The 16,117-nt window shown below is 35.6% G+C and overlaps 1 protein-coding gene across 1 annotated transcript; it reads left to right on the top strand.

Moving 5' to 3' along the window:
* The first annotated feature begins 381 nt into the window (after positions 1-381).
* On the top strand, positions 382-15,060 carry LOC762584 (acid-sensing ion channel 1B). Its single transcript, XM_030983230.1, has 11 exons — positions 382-417; positions 951-1,228; positions 3,160-3,330; positions 5,292-5,471; positions 7,396-7,520; positions 8,647-8,834; positions 9,427-9,571; positions 10,377-10,433; positions 11,407-11,590; positions 12,073-12,164; positions 13,749-15,060. The coding sequence occupies exons 2-11, from the start codon at positions 996-998 to the stop codon at positions 13,853-13,855; spliced, it is 1,482 nt and encodes a 493-aa protein (XP_030839090.1). The 5' UTR covers positions 382-417; positions 951-995; the 3' UTR covers positions 13,856-15,060.
* The last annotated feature ends 1,057 nt before the right edge of the window (positions 15,061-16,117 follow it).

The raw sequence follows: 16,117 nt of genomic DNA, 5'->3' as shown, positions 1-16,117 counted from the left end.
GACTGAAACTATGCAAACGCAATATCAGTTTGATAATATATAAACTATTCATCACTACATTGATTTCAAATCAATAAAATGATGTACTTCTTTTTTTGTAATTTTTGTCCTTGTATTTTTTGTTATTGCATACTCCTTTATGTTCCTGGAAATGAAATCAAATGAAATAAAATAAATGAAAATAAATGCCCGCACCATTAAGAGAAAAGGCCAAATAATTAGATTGCAAGTGAATATAATATAATTGAGAGGAAACAAGTGCTTTTGAAATTTGTAATCAGATAGCTTTGGGGTCAGTCCTGGATCGACAAACTTTAGCCTCGGCTAATATACTTGATTGGTGGTTCATTTATCGTTAGACTGCCAAGCGGATCATTTTCTTGATTTACGGGTCTGATTGAAAATCGAATCTTTGTGGTTAGTCATCGTCGGATCATTTCGTATTGGAATAGATATACACGCTAGAAGATAGTGAAATCTACTCCGAAATGAGCAATTCAGCCACTACTTTTTGAGTGGATTCCACTTTCATCTTGACTTCCCGAAAACCACATTTTAGAGTTAAGAGTGAACCTCAACACTAAGACATAAGGAAATAGTGAAAACGGCTCTCGATCAGGAAATACATTCTTTTGTTTGGATTGCACCATACCTTTGAATTCGATTTAACTCAACTACTGAAGTTATTCATATCATCATTCTCCCGAAGTGAATTTTAGGGAATCATAATTAGGTCTATCAAAACGATGAAATGTGAGAGAGTGAAACCCACTTTTACCCTAATATTACTCCCTAAAAGAGTGGATATTGCAGGAGTCATAAACGACACTTTAATCAAACCTACTCCAAAGTTGCGATTGGATTACCTTTCTAAGAGTGGAATAAAATTTTCTTTTTTGAACTCCCTATATAAATTATAATATGATTTCTTAAACGTTGATTTCCACCAGAAACAGTGATTTTTCACTGCTCTGTATCAAGAGAGGAAGAAGGTGATGGAGAACAAACACCATACTACCACCGACCCCAGGGGGTTTGTTACCGTCGAGCTGGGCATGGAGGACCGCGGAAACATGCAGCATGCTGGAGCTAAAAGGTTGGACCGGAGCTTATCAGGAGTTCAGCTTGTCTCGTCTTGGTGGCTGGCACTGTCTCACGATGCCCCGGAAGGGATAGGCATCGCAGGAGTCAAGTACGTCCTGATGTCTAGGGAGAGCAGATTGAGGAGGTGAGACAGTAACTAAAGGACTATTCAAACTTAACTCTTATCATGGCATAGGGCTAATCCCCATTGTGCCAAGCCCCAAATCCCCCCGTTCCAGGTTTATTTTGAGATAATCTGATTAATGCGTTGGTTCTATGAATAGCGCATGCGAAACACACAGCACACTACAATGAACATGAACAATAAATGTTATTACGGATGCGTGTAAGCATGCATGAAGCACCGAAGTAATGGCTCTCTCGCATGTACAAAGCACTATATAACGGTAGCGTGCATGCATCCTTATCGCAGGCTATGAGTTAATAGGCAGGTACTCTAAACAGAAACAGAACAAATTAGAGAAGCAGACTGTTAAAAGTTTGAACGAAATCGGACAAAAATAAGAAAGTTATGAATGTTTGTAAGTTTTATTCACTATACCTTTGGCACTTCAAATTGGCTCAATCGGTATTGTTACTGTGACATATAGTGCCGGACAAGTTTTCCATTTGTCTCAACACACAAAATGACTAAATGTCATATTTTTTCAAACAATATTACTCAGGAGGGTCTTTTCTTTTATGATTATGTTCGAGTAATGCCCCAAGAGATGACACTTAAAACAAAAACATAAATTAATAGTTTTTTGTAAACGACGAACCGGAAAGTGACTAGGTCACAATACAATGACCGAATTAATAGTTTGACATAGCATTATAGTGATCTCATTTTTCAAACATTCAAAACTCGTTCATAAATGGTCCGATTGATTTCAAAGTTTCGCCATTCTTTTATTACAAAGGTTTGTCCATTTCACAGATAGGACATACATGTACTACACATGACATATTCATGATCCCTGCAAAGTTCTACAGAATTTGATGTTGGTTCCAAAAGGGACATAGTATCTTTAAACTCTCGGTTTATAAAGTATAACTAAAGCATTGGGGCACGGTGAGGCATTTTTGTGTGTGCATATTTTCTCTCACAATTATTATACACATCTATCACATTGTTCTATGTTAAATATTGACTCAGCATGTATCATATACATGCTTATCATGATGTTCTTTTGTGTCGACCTGTTGCACTAGTGCGACTCGACCTATTGATTTCAAGTGATTTGAGAGCCTTACAAATGTTATATCTGAAAGGTTAAATATTGAAACGGATTAATGAATAAAACAAATAAATCAATCAAAGGTCGTCTTTATTGTCCATGCAGAACACTTGATATTCGTACTTTTTCCACTATTTTAACACATAAGGTCGCATCATAAATCATTCATAGAAGAAGCTTGAATCGACGTCCTGATCATAAGCTAAATATGAATGTTAATCAAATAAAAATCAATATCGTGTAACGGAAAGTGGGAGACCTGAAGCAATGAAACGGGAGCAATGTAGAGTATTGGTGAAGGTTCTTGCATACGAGAGGTTTACCGGTTTTGATCATTGCTCAGTATAATCTTACTGAAGGTGTTTTGCCCACATTTGCCCCACTCCATCAAGGTGAAATTGGTACATAGATAGGGTAATGATGAGTGCAGGGCCCACAGGGAGAGCAGCATCAAAACCGATGTGGTTACCCTGGGTAAATAAGACTCATTAAGAGGAAAATCGATACAAATCGTAGGACCAGGGCCCTTTAATACAAAACCGACTTGCAATCAATCGTAAAAGATCTCCAAATCTTGCTCGTATCTTAAAATGGTTAATTGACGGTGTAAACAATTACAATCCAACGAATCTATCTCTTTCCTTCTTTCTTTCCGTCTCTCATTTTCCCTTTCTCCCCCTCTCTTTTCCTTTCTTTTTTATGTTTCTTTCTTTTTCTCTGTATCTGTCTATCTCTTTCTCCCTCTATGTCTGTTTCTCTCTCCCTTTCTCTCATTATCATATCTATCTATCTGTCTACCTATCTCTTAATCGTTCAACATCTATTTTATTTCTAGACTGGGATGGTTAGTCATCCTCATGGTTGCTATGACAATAGTCTCTTATGAGATCGTAGACAGGGGTATTTATTTCTCAACTGGCCCTCTCTCGGTGAACATTGCTGTGAATCAGAGTGAAAAGGAGCTCACATTTCCGAAGGTCGTCGTTTGCAACTATAATATTTACGTGTAAGCTGATATTTTTTTATTATATAAATAGATTGCTGTCCATAAATAAAAGTTGGAATAGTTTGTTCTAACCTCTTTTCAAGAAATTATTGTAACAATACGGCTTATTCTTGACAGATAAATAAAGTTGTTATCTTTTCAGAACTCTATTGAGAAATTGATCAATTTTCGGTTCTGAGAAGATGCAAACTTATTCTATCGAGAATATACCATATGGTTACATTTATTTCATGAAAAAAGGTAAGAAAAATATAATTTCAAGTTTATGGACATGAATGGCTCGTTTAAATACACTACTTCTATTTTTACCACTGCACTACTGCTACTACTAAAACTACTACGACGACTACTATTACTACAACTGCTGCTGATCCTGTTAATAATACTATCTCTACTACTACTGTTACTACTACTACTACTACAACTATTACTACTACTACTACGACTACTTTTACTTCTACTGCTACTGCTCCTGCTACTACTACTCCTCCTACTACTCCTCCTACAATAACTACTATTATATCCTGCATCAAAAATTTGTTGGCTTTTGATTGGTTGAGAGCTCGTCACATGACCAAAATATTTGACCTATTTTTAGAAAGTACTATTTGAGAATATTATTTTGGTTTACTATTTGGGAGTTGAAAAAAAAAAATGTCAATTTTTTTTTTCAAATCTTAATTTAATGAAAAAAAAATATTTTAAATCTTTTTAGATAAAAATTGACATTTTTTTTGTTTTAAATTTGTTTTCTCCCAAAAATGTTTTTTTTTAATTTTTTTTAAAATAATTTTGATGCAGGATATAAAAAAAAATATACCATGCCTTCTATTCGAGGTACTGGTTAAACTATGGGTCTCAGTGACTCCAAAAGTACCATTTGCTTAGGGGCTGCGCCCCTCAGCAAATAGTACTATTGGAGTCACCTCTTGCGCATAGTTTTAACCAGAACCTCTCAAGGCAGTGTATATTTGTATACTACTACTACTACTACTACTACTACTACTATTGCTACTATTGCTGTTGATACTATTACTAGTACATGGACTACTATTACTACTACTACTTCTTCTACTACTATTGATACTACTACCAATATTACTACTACTACTACTACTAATACTACTACAGCTGTTGCCAATACTACCATTACCTCTACTAGTACTACTAATACTACTTCTACTATTACCGCCTCTTCTATTGCTATCAAGATTTACTATTACCACTTTTACCACCACTACTACTACTACTACTACTACTACTGCTACTACTACTACTACTACTACTACTACTACTACTACTAGTAGTACTACTACTACTATTACTACTACTACTACTACTGCTACTACTACTACTACTACTACTACTACTGCTACTACTACTACTACTACTAAAAACTACCTCTGCAACTACCACTATACTACTACTAATACTATCAATATTGCTACTATTGGTGCTCAACTACTACTTCTACAACAAAAATTGATGCAATCGCTACTGCCTCTACGTCCACTTCTAATACTACTACCTCTACTTCTATACTACTAAATCGTGTTTTTATATTCCGTAAAATTGATATTAATAAACAGGCTACTACTAGTACCAATGCTACTACTCTACTACATACAACAACAACTATTACTAGTACCACCGATGCTACGACTACTACTACTACTACAACTACTACTACTTCTTCTAGTCCTACTAATTCTACTACGCTGCGTGTATTTATGAAAATAATATCCACAAGGTCCGTTAATCTAACACCACTCTCTTATTTTGAAGGAAATCGAAAGTGCAAACCCTACCAGCGGTAAATAATGTTGTGGGGAATTACGAGAACCTCTTACAACTATATCATACCTGGTATGGGATACGTGCACTTGATGACAAGTTATACGTTATGTTAATAATATTCATTAATCTATCACTCACCATTTCTTTTTTAATTTTTGTTTTAGGAAATCAAAAATGCAGGCCTTACCAGCAGTCGATAAAGTTTTGAGGAATTATGAGTACCACCACTACGATCCCAATAGGACCATTGCGTTAACACCGGAGGAGGTGTCAGAAGTTAAAGCTACGGACACGGCCCGATTGTTAGAGCAAGTAGCGCATGAAAAAGAGCACATGTTTCTCAGGTAGGAAAGTTTCTCCTGTGTTCATAATGCTCATACGGTATATATTGATTGTACATCTAGCGATAGAAATTTGTGGTATTCTATTATGGCATCCGAGGACAACTGAAATGGCTCGAAAGCTATCTTAGTGATAGAATGTAATTTGTAAAATACAAAGAGTCATCATCAGAAAGTAGATATATCAAATGTGGTGTACAACAAGGTTCTGTCTTGTGACCAACTCTGTTTTTATTGCCAACTGTGACAAATTATTTCAATTTCAAACTATTTGCAGATGATTCTAGTATTTGTCATACTTTTCGCAAAGGTGTAGATCAAATAGATGAGTCTGAAGTAAATACAAATTTAGATTTGATACAGAATTGGTGCACTGCAAATAAGCTTACTATCAATGCGTCAAAAACCAATGTCATGTTGTTTAGTAGCCGTAGAAGAAAGGCCGTGCTTAAAGGGAGATTACAAATATTTAAGGCAGAATTAAGAGAAGTGGAGGAAGCAACATTTGTTGGCATTACCATTTAACATGGAATTCACATATACAATTTGTTAATGACTGTATAACATAACGTAATACATTATATTTATAATTCGCTTAATATTCATGTTTCTATGAAGCGCAAGGACAATAAGAAAGGAATAGGAAGGAAAAGTGAGAGACATACCAAAGAAACATGTTAAAAATATTGAATTACAAGTAAACGGCAAAGAAAAAAGTGACGGAGAAAGGTCGCTATCCTCTTTGAATTACGGCACTTTGTCCCTAAACATATATTGATACTGTTGTATAAAGCTCTGATACAGCCACATATTACATATGGCATTGAGGTTTTGGGAAGTACTTATAAATCACACTCAAAATGTGGTTGTACGTGCTTTAACTTTCTAGCCACATAGTTCTCATACTAATGCATTGTTTCATGACCTCAAATCATTGAATGTTTTGAAATTGCATAAATTATCTATTTGTACTCTTGTGTTTGATTTGGTAAATGAACGATTACCTCATTCCTTAAAACATTATTGCAGTATATGACACAACATGGATATTCCACGAAACAAAAAACGAGTCGACAATTACGTCTTCCTATATTCAAAACAGACCAAGGAAAGTTTTCTATTTCGTTTGTGGGAAGTAATTTTGGAATATGCTTCCTACTGATCTAAGAATTGAGAGATCAAACACCTCTTTTTGTATAAAAATTACAAGATTACTCTTGGGTGAAAACCATAAATTATAACCTTGTATTTATAGCTACCAGTCTCTTTTTTTTTTGTAATTGTAAAATTATAAACAAATCTTATTTATAGGATTTGGAAACACATTGCGTATTTTCAATAAACTTTATTTCAGGCTTTAGATAACGAGAGTCAGACTCGACTAGCACATGTGCTTTTTTTTTACTCTATTTACCATCGATCACAAACTCCTTGTAAATAGTCATTTATTGTTTTACTCTTGACACTAAAATTACTTATAACTATTTTTAAATATTTTTATAATGTACATGTTTATCGCTGTAGAACATGTATTTTTATAATTCATGTCATGTTTTTATGTTATATTGACATTGTCATTGTCAATGGTGGTGAATAAATTCAAATTCAATTCAAATTCAATTAAATATATCGGCTCAGCTACAGCCAATGTAATAATATGTTACTTTGTATTGAGCGCAGTAAGGGGTATTCATAGTAGCTGCGCTATATAAATGGACCTATGATTATTATTATTATCTACTCCTGACCAGTCTGGGCTAAAACACACAAATCCCTTCGGAGCCAATTCTACATATTAATTATAAAGCTATGCAAGGGTATCAAGTGATTGAATGAATAAAATATGTCATTGAATTTAAAAAAATGTGTTAGGATGGACGGTAAACCCTATGTTTATTACCCCCTCCACCCCCCCCCCCCCCCTTAGAGCGAATTTTGCCGGGAAACCGATCAATCTGGACGACATTGTACCGGTATTTACCAAAGAGGGGCGGTGCTTCGAGATTAACGACGGTCTCAATGGTACGGAGCTCCTTAAATCCAAAGGAATAGGTAAGCGAATTATCAATATCAAATGGCGTAGTTAGGAGACGGCAAGGGAACTTGTTCAGACCCCAAACCCCCACCCCATTGAATTACGAAAAAACGGTGATAATAATAATAATAGCTAGTTCTTATATAGCGCTTTTCAGGACCGAAGGCCCTCTCAAAGCGCTTTACAGATATATATATTATTACCCCGGTCATAGGATTCAGGCTTACCCGCACACAATGTATGCACATTCTCCACTCCCTGGGGAGCATTCCAGCCAGGCGTCTTTTTGTACAAGCGCACACTTGCTAATCTAACCACATTAGCTTTCGCATCCTACCGGGTACCCATTTAACACCTGGGTGGAGAGTGGCAAATGTAGATCAATGTCTTGCCAAAGGACATTAGTGCCGCGGTGGGACTTGAACCGCGAACCTTGTGATCCACAGTCCGGTGACATATCCACTCGTCCACGACACCTCTACAATTTGAAAATAACAAAAGAGACAAAGGAAGAGAGGAAATGAGAAGGAAATGGGACATACAAAAGAAAATCATAAGATCCCCTTCAAGACCTTCCCTCAATGTGACGGCCTTAATATTTTGCTTTCGAATTGCGTAGTAATGGCGGTGCCCCGACATTTCACCCTTCTTCGCAAGATTGCACAAAAATACGTCATGATTTTTATGATGTTACGTGCCATATTTAAAATATTAAGGCATTTGAAGAGCCATGATATTCAGGGAACATGTTTTATCTGATGTTCTTCCAAAATTACATAATACAATGATAACGCTCAAAAATTATTTGTTCACCTCTTCCCAGAACTCAACATTCTCTTTAAGCAATATTACTGTTTCAGCAGATATTGCTGCCTCTTGGGTAATCTGTTTGTAAGGTTATACTAATTACAATTTTAAATATTAATAATGGTAACAATAATACTAATAAATAAGATTATGACAATTATGATATTAATTATCTTCATCATCATTTTAACATCATCATCATCATCATCATCATCATCATCATCATCAGTAATCATACTGTTTCCCTTCAGGGGCCAGTATTCATCTACTTACCTTACCCCCCACAAATGTCAATTAGCCCATTTTGACCTCCTATCAATAATGTACTTTTAACAGGTAGAGCGTTTGGCATGACTCTGGTTCTGAACACGGAACAAGATGAATATTACTACAACAAATACCTGAACGACGCAGCGGGATTCATTATCCAGCTACTAGATCAAGATGAAGTGCCTCAAGTATTAGAGCAGGGGTTTGATGTTGGACCGGGCACACTTACTTCTGTCGCCATTATGGCTACTCAGGTGATTCCATACCTCGTTTTCTTGTCCACATAACTGAGCCCGTTGCACACGGGGCACCGTTTCGATTGGGTTTCGATTAGGGTTAAGATGGGGATGCATATTTGTTAGATATGTTAATATATAAATAATGTACCTGGCACTATATATGACCCCTAACCCCCCCCCCCCCCAAAAAAAAAAAAAAAAATGCGTACTAAAGCTTGCGACAACTACCCCTTTAGAAGGCAAGGGCACCTACTCTCGGTCAATAATTTACAACTATCCCCCATGACACAGTAGCCGGTCTGCATTTTTTAAACTCACCGGACGAATGAAATCGTTGGATGATGTTATTTGTTTTAATTGTTACATGTAGGTCTATTTTTATTTTTATTTTTTTATTTTTATTTTTCGGGTGTGGAAGGGTTTATCTCTTACTTTTCAATCCTTTTTTTCTGAGCTCAGTGATTAATTCCCCTTGTATATTCGTCAACTTTTTAGAAATAATCATGCTGAAAAATCTCAATTTCCTTTACTTTTTGCCTCAGAGGCAAAAAGTAAGGGAAATTGAGATTAAGAGTCTTTCACACGTCTCCTCTTTTGATTTCTAAAGCATATCTATGAAAAGCCACCTTACGGCGTCTGTGGAGAAAAGAAAGAGAAATTTTATGAGAAGTATTCACAGCAAAAGTGTGATTTGGAATGCACGACGGATTATGTTGTTGGCGAGTGTGGATGCAGAACAGCATATATGCCTGGTGAGTACATTTTGTTTTCACCGTAATGCCCGTTGCACATCATGTGCCATTTGCCGAGCTAAAGCAAGGCTGTGCATTTGACTGCGACAGGAGTTCATGCGTCAGTGTAGCGTTACGTCGTTCAAAATGGACGCTGCCTGAAAAGTGAATATTGCTCGTTGCACATGACACGTATATGCTCAGACTGACCTAGGCCTGTTATTTGCAAAGGATGACGCAAGGCTGAGTCATTTGGTAACGCAGTATTCCATGCGTCATTGTAGGGTAACATCGCACAAAATGAATGCTTCCTAAATGCTGCTCAACGCATATGACACGTATATGCTCAGATTGACCTAGGCCTGTTATTTGCAAAGGATGACGCAAGATTGCGTCATAGACTATCGTAGTTTTCACGCGCCATTTTACTGAGGCAACGTAGAAATAAGTGAATACTTTTAAACCAAACGGTGTTAGTATTGCGTTGAATACTGGCAGATCCACTTATTTCTTGTCATGTATCACCTAACGTACAGTGTAGGTAATAACGCAATGGTAATGACGTCTTGTCCATGAAAAATAATCATTGCTAGCGTATTGGCATATCATATTGCTGGTAGTCAAGCGCACAGCTATAGGATCCACCTTTATTTTCATGACAGACGACTATTCACACCTAGTGACAGAAACACATACAGGCACACAACATATATATATATATCTAAATATATATACATATATATATATATATATATATATATATATATATATATATATATATTATCGTACACATAATTCATCAATTCGTCTATCATATTACTTATAGGTAACGCAACAGTTTGTGACCCGATTACCACCGCTACCTGTACGACATTTATTATTGGTGAGTAGGCTAGGAATTTGTGAAATATTTGTATCTGCACACACAAAACACACACACACACGCACACACACATGTGTATATATATATATATATATATATATATAACAAATGTAAGGGAATAACCAATGCAACAATTATTATTTTTCCAATTTTCTTTCTCATTATTCACACTGCTGTCCGTAGAGTTGGAAACAACTTTTTTTACTTCTTTTTCATTAAATAATTTTAACAGTATGATTTATTCTTGACATATAAAGTTATGTCTTGTCAAAACATTACGGATCAATATTCATGAATCTTTAGAGTGTTCCTTAGACTTCTAGGAAGATATCAACTTTCCTAGTCAAGAATGAATCATAGTTATTGTCACGATAACTTTACGAAAAGCGGTATTAAAGAATCATTCCAACTTTATGGGCAACAGTTTGTATATATACATTTATATAGGTACATATAACATATAGGCCTACATATTCATGTATGTAAACTGGAATAAATTGTAATCTTCTCATGATACACAATTTTATATTCACTATTTTTTGAGAATTTATTTACCAATTGATTATAGAAAAAAATATAACAGGAAACGTGCAATATTTTACTAGAGATTTTATCTGAAACATTCTCTAGGGTTGGGAGTGGAAGAGAAATAAAAAGAAGGAAACACAGCTATTGGAATGAGGCAATAAATAATGACTTCTTTTCGATTCCCGGCAAAACAAATTCCGAATCTTGGGATTTTAAATAATTATGTAAGGCAGGATGAGTAATATAGATAGAGCTACGCATCAACACACCCATATGTAAAAAAAAAAAATATCAAAGCATAAACACGTGACTTGAATACAGGTTTACCATTGGCTACATTCTTGAACCCGTCTAATAAAACCTATTTGTACTTATGATTCTACAATGCCCTGTTTATGTTTGACATGAGAGTAAGTGTCATCTTTACTGCTATTGCCATTCATAGACAAAGGGCATGGCGAGTATGATAACTGCACGTGCCCGATCGAATGCGAGAAAAAGACATTTTCTGCGTCACTGTCATCTGCCAAGTACCCTTCGGATTTCCGTGCTAATCTCTTTGAAGAATACCTGAATGAAAGCGTGCTCAACTTTCCCTCTCTCAAACGAGCTGATAGTTCCTTCATCAAGTAGGTAGTTTCCTATGGCCGGCATTCAATGCCATGAAGTTCATTAAATAATGAGATCTAACGTTTTATCAATCAGAAAAAGAAATGCCAATCGATCAATGTTTGAAAAATACCAATTTCTTCCATATTTCTTTTGATGGCATTCAGTGACACTATATGCGTGGTCATTGGTTCGTGGAACGAATGCACCACTCACAGAAAAAGTGGTGACAAACTTGATTAGTAATTTACTTAATTATCAGTTTTTCCTTATAATTTGTTGGTTATAATAAAAATTCATACACTCTTTTATTTACAAATATTATCTTTTATTCTGCAAAAAAAGACATTGTATAGATATTTAATCGAAAAAACAGAATAGAAACTGCGAGCTGCCAGGAAGGAAAAGTTGCCATTTGGGTTTAATCAATCACATATTCAATCATTAAATAAACTTTACTTGCCTTTATCATAATTTTTGTATTTGTTTGAAATCTTTGCAGGGATAACTTTGTAGCAGTTGATCTGTTTTTCTCTAGTTTGGGAACTAATGTAATAACTCAGCAGGCATCCTATACTATCGTTTCTTTCATGTGTGAGTATCTAAATATCTCCCGTAATTCTTAATTTAGAATAATGAGCAACGGAAGCTTGGTAACAGCTTTTTCATTGAACGCAATAAAGAAAATTACTGAAGTGATAACATGGTTATCAATTTTGCTGCTTCTCTTAAACATTCACAGACATTCTTGTTCATTTTCTTCTGCATTATGTTGTAATGGGAGAGAATTCTTTTATCACTCTAAAATATTTTAAATTGACATTTTAATCGGTGCTTTATAGTAGATATTCATTGATTTTAAAAAGTACCTTTTTTTTATTATTGCAAAGTTGAAACTTTGATTCGACGAGGTTATCAAAATTCAATGCTTGGAAACATTCGAAGTAATGATTATTATAAATTACAAAACGCTTAATTACAGCCCCGGCATAGCACCTGAAGAGCTTTCCGAACGCTGCTGAGATGTGTGAGATCACAGTATGGACATGACTTGCACAAGCAGACGATGCCCCATGACATCTCACACATTTTCAGTGCCTGTGTTTTCATCTTCTCTTGAGTTCTTTCTCTTACTTCGCTACCGTCAGGCTAAATGTATAATCTATTGCCTCACTCTAAACCCCGCGCATGGTTTTATTTTGTTGACAAATGCAGCGATACAAAAATAAAGGAATCTTTTGCTAGTAACCAAAATAAGACGCCATTGTATATTCAGCTGCACACACCGGGGTATGTTCGGCGTTTCAAGAGGGAACAAATGGGGGGGGGGGTTCAATTTGAAAGTCTGGTTTCTTTGATTGTTAATTAACCCCTTTCCTGTGTATTTACAAGCAAAGATTTTAGTTATCAGAATCGGGTCATATCCCCTTTTGAATGGTTTGACATGCCATTACATTTATATACACTAAACTCATTATAATTTGAGAAATAATAGCTTTGCAATTTCATTGTTCATTCTCTATGGGATGTCGTCTGCTTGGGCAGTGTTGGTCCATATAGTGACGTCATTAAAACATCGTTAATTTTCCGGCGAATCTCTCGTATATCCCAGCTGCTATGAAGGTGGTTGTATGTGTAGTTTTATAAATCACCCGATATGTAGTTGATACATTACTTGTACGATGACCATCTGTTAGCTTACCAGCTTCTAGTGATACATTAGTTGACATATTTGTGATTTTCTTTGAATTTCACCTTTAAGAGGATGGGAATGTGTGAATAAACCTAGCAGAAGGCACATATTGCCTGTGAGCCTACATGTATGTCGGTCGCTTCCTCTACCGGGGCATAGTCTCTAGCGTCCCATGAAGATCACCTAACTCTTCGTTTTCCGAAATCACTCAAGGTACCCGTCCAGATGCCATTCTGTCCGTTTCGGGGACTTTTTTTTAGGCTTTTCTTTCTGCCTTCCTTTCTCCAATTTGCCAAATGTACAGAATTCTTACACATTGGTCTATATAGAGAGATGCTCTTTCATCTGAGAGGTATAAACACGGGCGTCAATCCAGGCACATCGTTCTAAAAGGATTGCACCTCTAATTATCATTACTATCATGAAATCAATTACTGATATCATTATCTAACACATATTGCTTTTATACCCCTTTTTCTTTCCAGGCGACGCAGGGGGTGCTATGGGCTTATGGCTTGGCGGCAGTCTCCTGACACTTTATGAAATAATCGATCTTTGTGGACACTCATTCTTCTCTACGAGACACCCATAGTTAAAGTCATAGACAGGATGATGAAAAGATAATTGTTTTTTTTGGAAAAATTGATTAGAGACCAAACAGATATTTGCGAATATACAAAATAACTAGGAACCCGTCGGTCTGCAGTGGATCTAGATCCGGTTTGATAGTGTGATTGACTTGGTATGAGAAGCACGGAACAATCGCGATAAAGGTTGGGCGACCCCAGCCTGGGGAGAGGGTGATTGATGATCCGATATTTTCCGGCAAATTTATTTCGAACTTAAAATTGTTCATACCCTTAATACCATAATTTTTAACTTTAAAAAGCTGGTGGAAATATATTTGTCCCGATTTGTGTTTCATGAGAGTATGGCATATTAAAGCTTACATCTTAAAGTATTCAACAAGGTCCCAATTCAACAAGTCCATCATTCATTCTTGAGTTACGAAAAGCACAAACTTCAAATCTACAAGCAATATGAAGGATATTTAGTGGTACACTGTATTTATAGATTTTAGCAATATTTGAGCAAAGTTCGGATTAACTTCATGAACTCTCTATTGCTCCTCGCCTCCCTCCCATCATCTATTCGCGAAATTGACAACCTTGACCACTTAAAAGCTTCACTCAAAACTCACATCTTCCTTCAGACATTGAAATGCTAACTTTATTGGAGGAGCTCGTGCCTTTGAATGTTTTTGTGAAACAGATTATGGCGCCATACAAATGCTGTGAATCATCATCATCATCAACCCTAGATCCCACAGTACTACAGGAACAATTATTACCAGTAACTTCATGGTCAGACACTTTCTTTCAAACTTCCCACGCACGACCAGTGCTCAGTTTTAGGTTCCTTTTTAAGTTTGGTTTGAGTCTGTGAAAATGTTTTCTTCACCATCACCAAAATTCAAGGTTCAGACATAACAGCACCAACAACAGCAATAACAATAATGAGGCTGGGACTACCTTAAAGCATTTTATTACAGGCATCTGCATATTTCTTCATGGCGAGTAAAAGATTGTATATAATATGTTAAATAACTGATTTCAAACTCAATGCATCCCACGAGGATGAAGCTTACATGTGATATTTCAGATTGAAGCCATATTCAATAATGAATACATGTTCTTACTGCGCTGAACAATTAAGAAATGCAGCATATATAAGAATTATAATACACCTATATAAAAAAATACTTTGTACATTATACCGTCACATATATAATAGTAATAAGCGATGTATGTATATTGATACCATTTAAAAGCAATTTTTTTACACAATATGATTAATGTAAAGCTTACAAATTCATGAAAAATTAAAATTAAGAATATGAAGACTTAGTCTTTTGTCGCTGTTATGCTTGTCAATAAAGTCATACTCATTTGTTCCACCAACTGCTCCTTGAGTTTAAAAAGAGTGGACCATTCATTATAATCAATGAAACAGTAAATATGATTAAATTCACTTTTTAAGAGTATGAAAGGATATTATATAATAAATATAAAAGGACACCCGACTAGTGAAAAAGACTGATTGGGTGAAGTAGTGGTCTTGAGACCGGGATGTTTGGGCTCAAAACTAAGCAATAAATACAATTTCCGTTGGCAGTGCATTTATCAGGAATGTATTTGATTATCTTCAAAAATTACTTGATAGTGAATGTCGATAAGTTAATTCATTTTTAAGATAACTCAATTAACGTGATAAATTATTTTTTTCGAGATACTAAAATAAATATCAATAATATAAGATTGATATAGATCTCTGTGACCGCAAGTAGTTTTCGAGACGTATCTTTTAAAAATCATTGATAGTTATTTTCAACAGTTATTGTTTTTATCGTTATGTATCCTTCTGGACCGTATTGGAGAGGGGTGTTTTGGCAAGGGTGTCATCCGGTATGGGACTCGTTGTTTGACGACTTTTTCTTCAGTTGTCGTGTATTCATATTCGAATTGTGAGATCTCGATATCGCCTAAAAAAATTATTTTGGGAAGAATTTTTGAGTTGCTCCCATCTGTAGTCTAAAAGTCTAAATGTCCATATGTTACTTATTGATCTAAACAAATTTATACAGAATATGAGAAATCGTGGATAATATGTGAAGAGCTCGGTTCCAAAAGGTACTACATCCATAAATCACAGAAAAACACGATTCTTTTAATTAGCATAGCTCGTACATTTTAAAAACGTTTGGCAATATTTCTTCTAAAATTTTGCCCAACGTTGTGCCAATAGTCAGCCCAACCATCTATTGGGCAATATTTAACCCAGTGGTATTGGTAAA

This window comes from Strongylocentrotus purpuratus, unplaced genomic scaffold, assembly GCF_000002235.5.
Source record: "Strongylocentrotus purpuratus isolate Spur 01 unplaced genomic scaffold, Spur_5.0 spur5_scaffold_13, whole genome shotgun sequence".
Classification (NCBI taxonomy): Eukaryota; Metazoa; Echinodermata; class Echinoidea; order Camarodonta; family Strongylocentrotidae; genus Strongylocentrotus; species Strongylocentrotus purpuratus.
The sequence above is the reverse complement of the archived record's forward strand: the minus strand, read 5'-3'. Positions and strand labels throughout refer to the sequence as shown.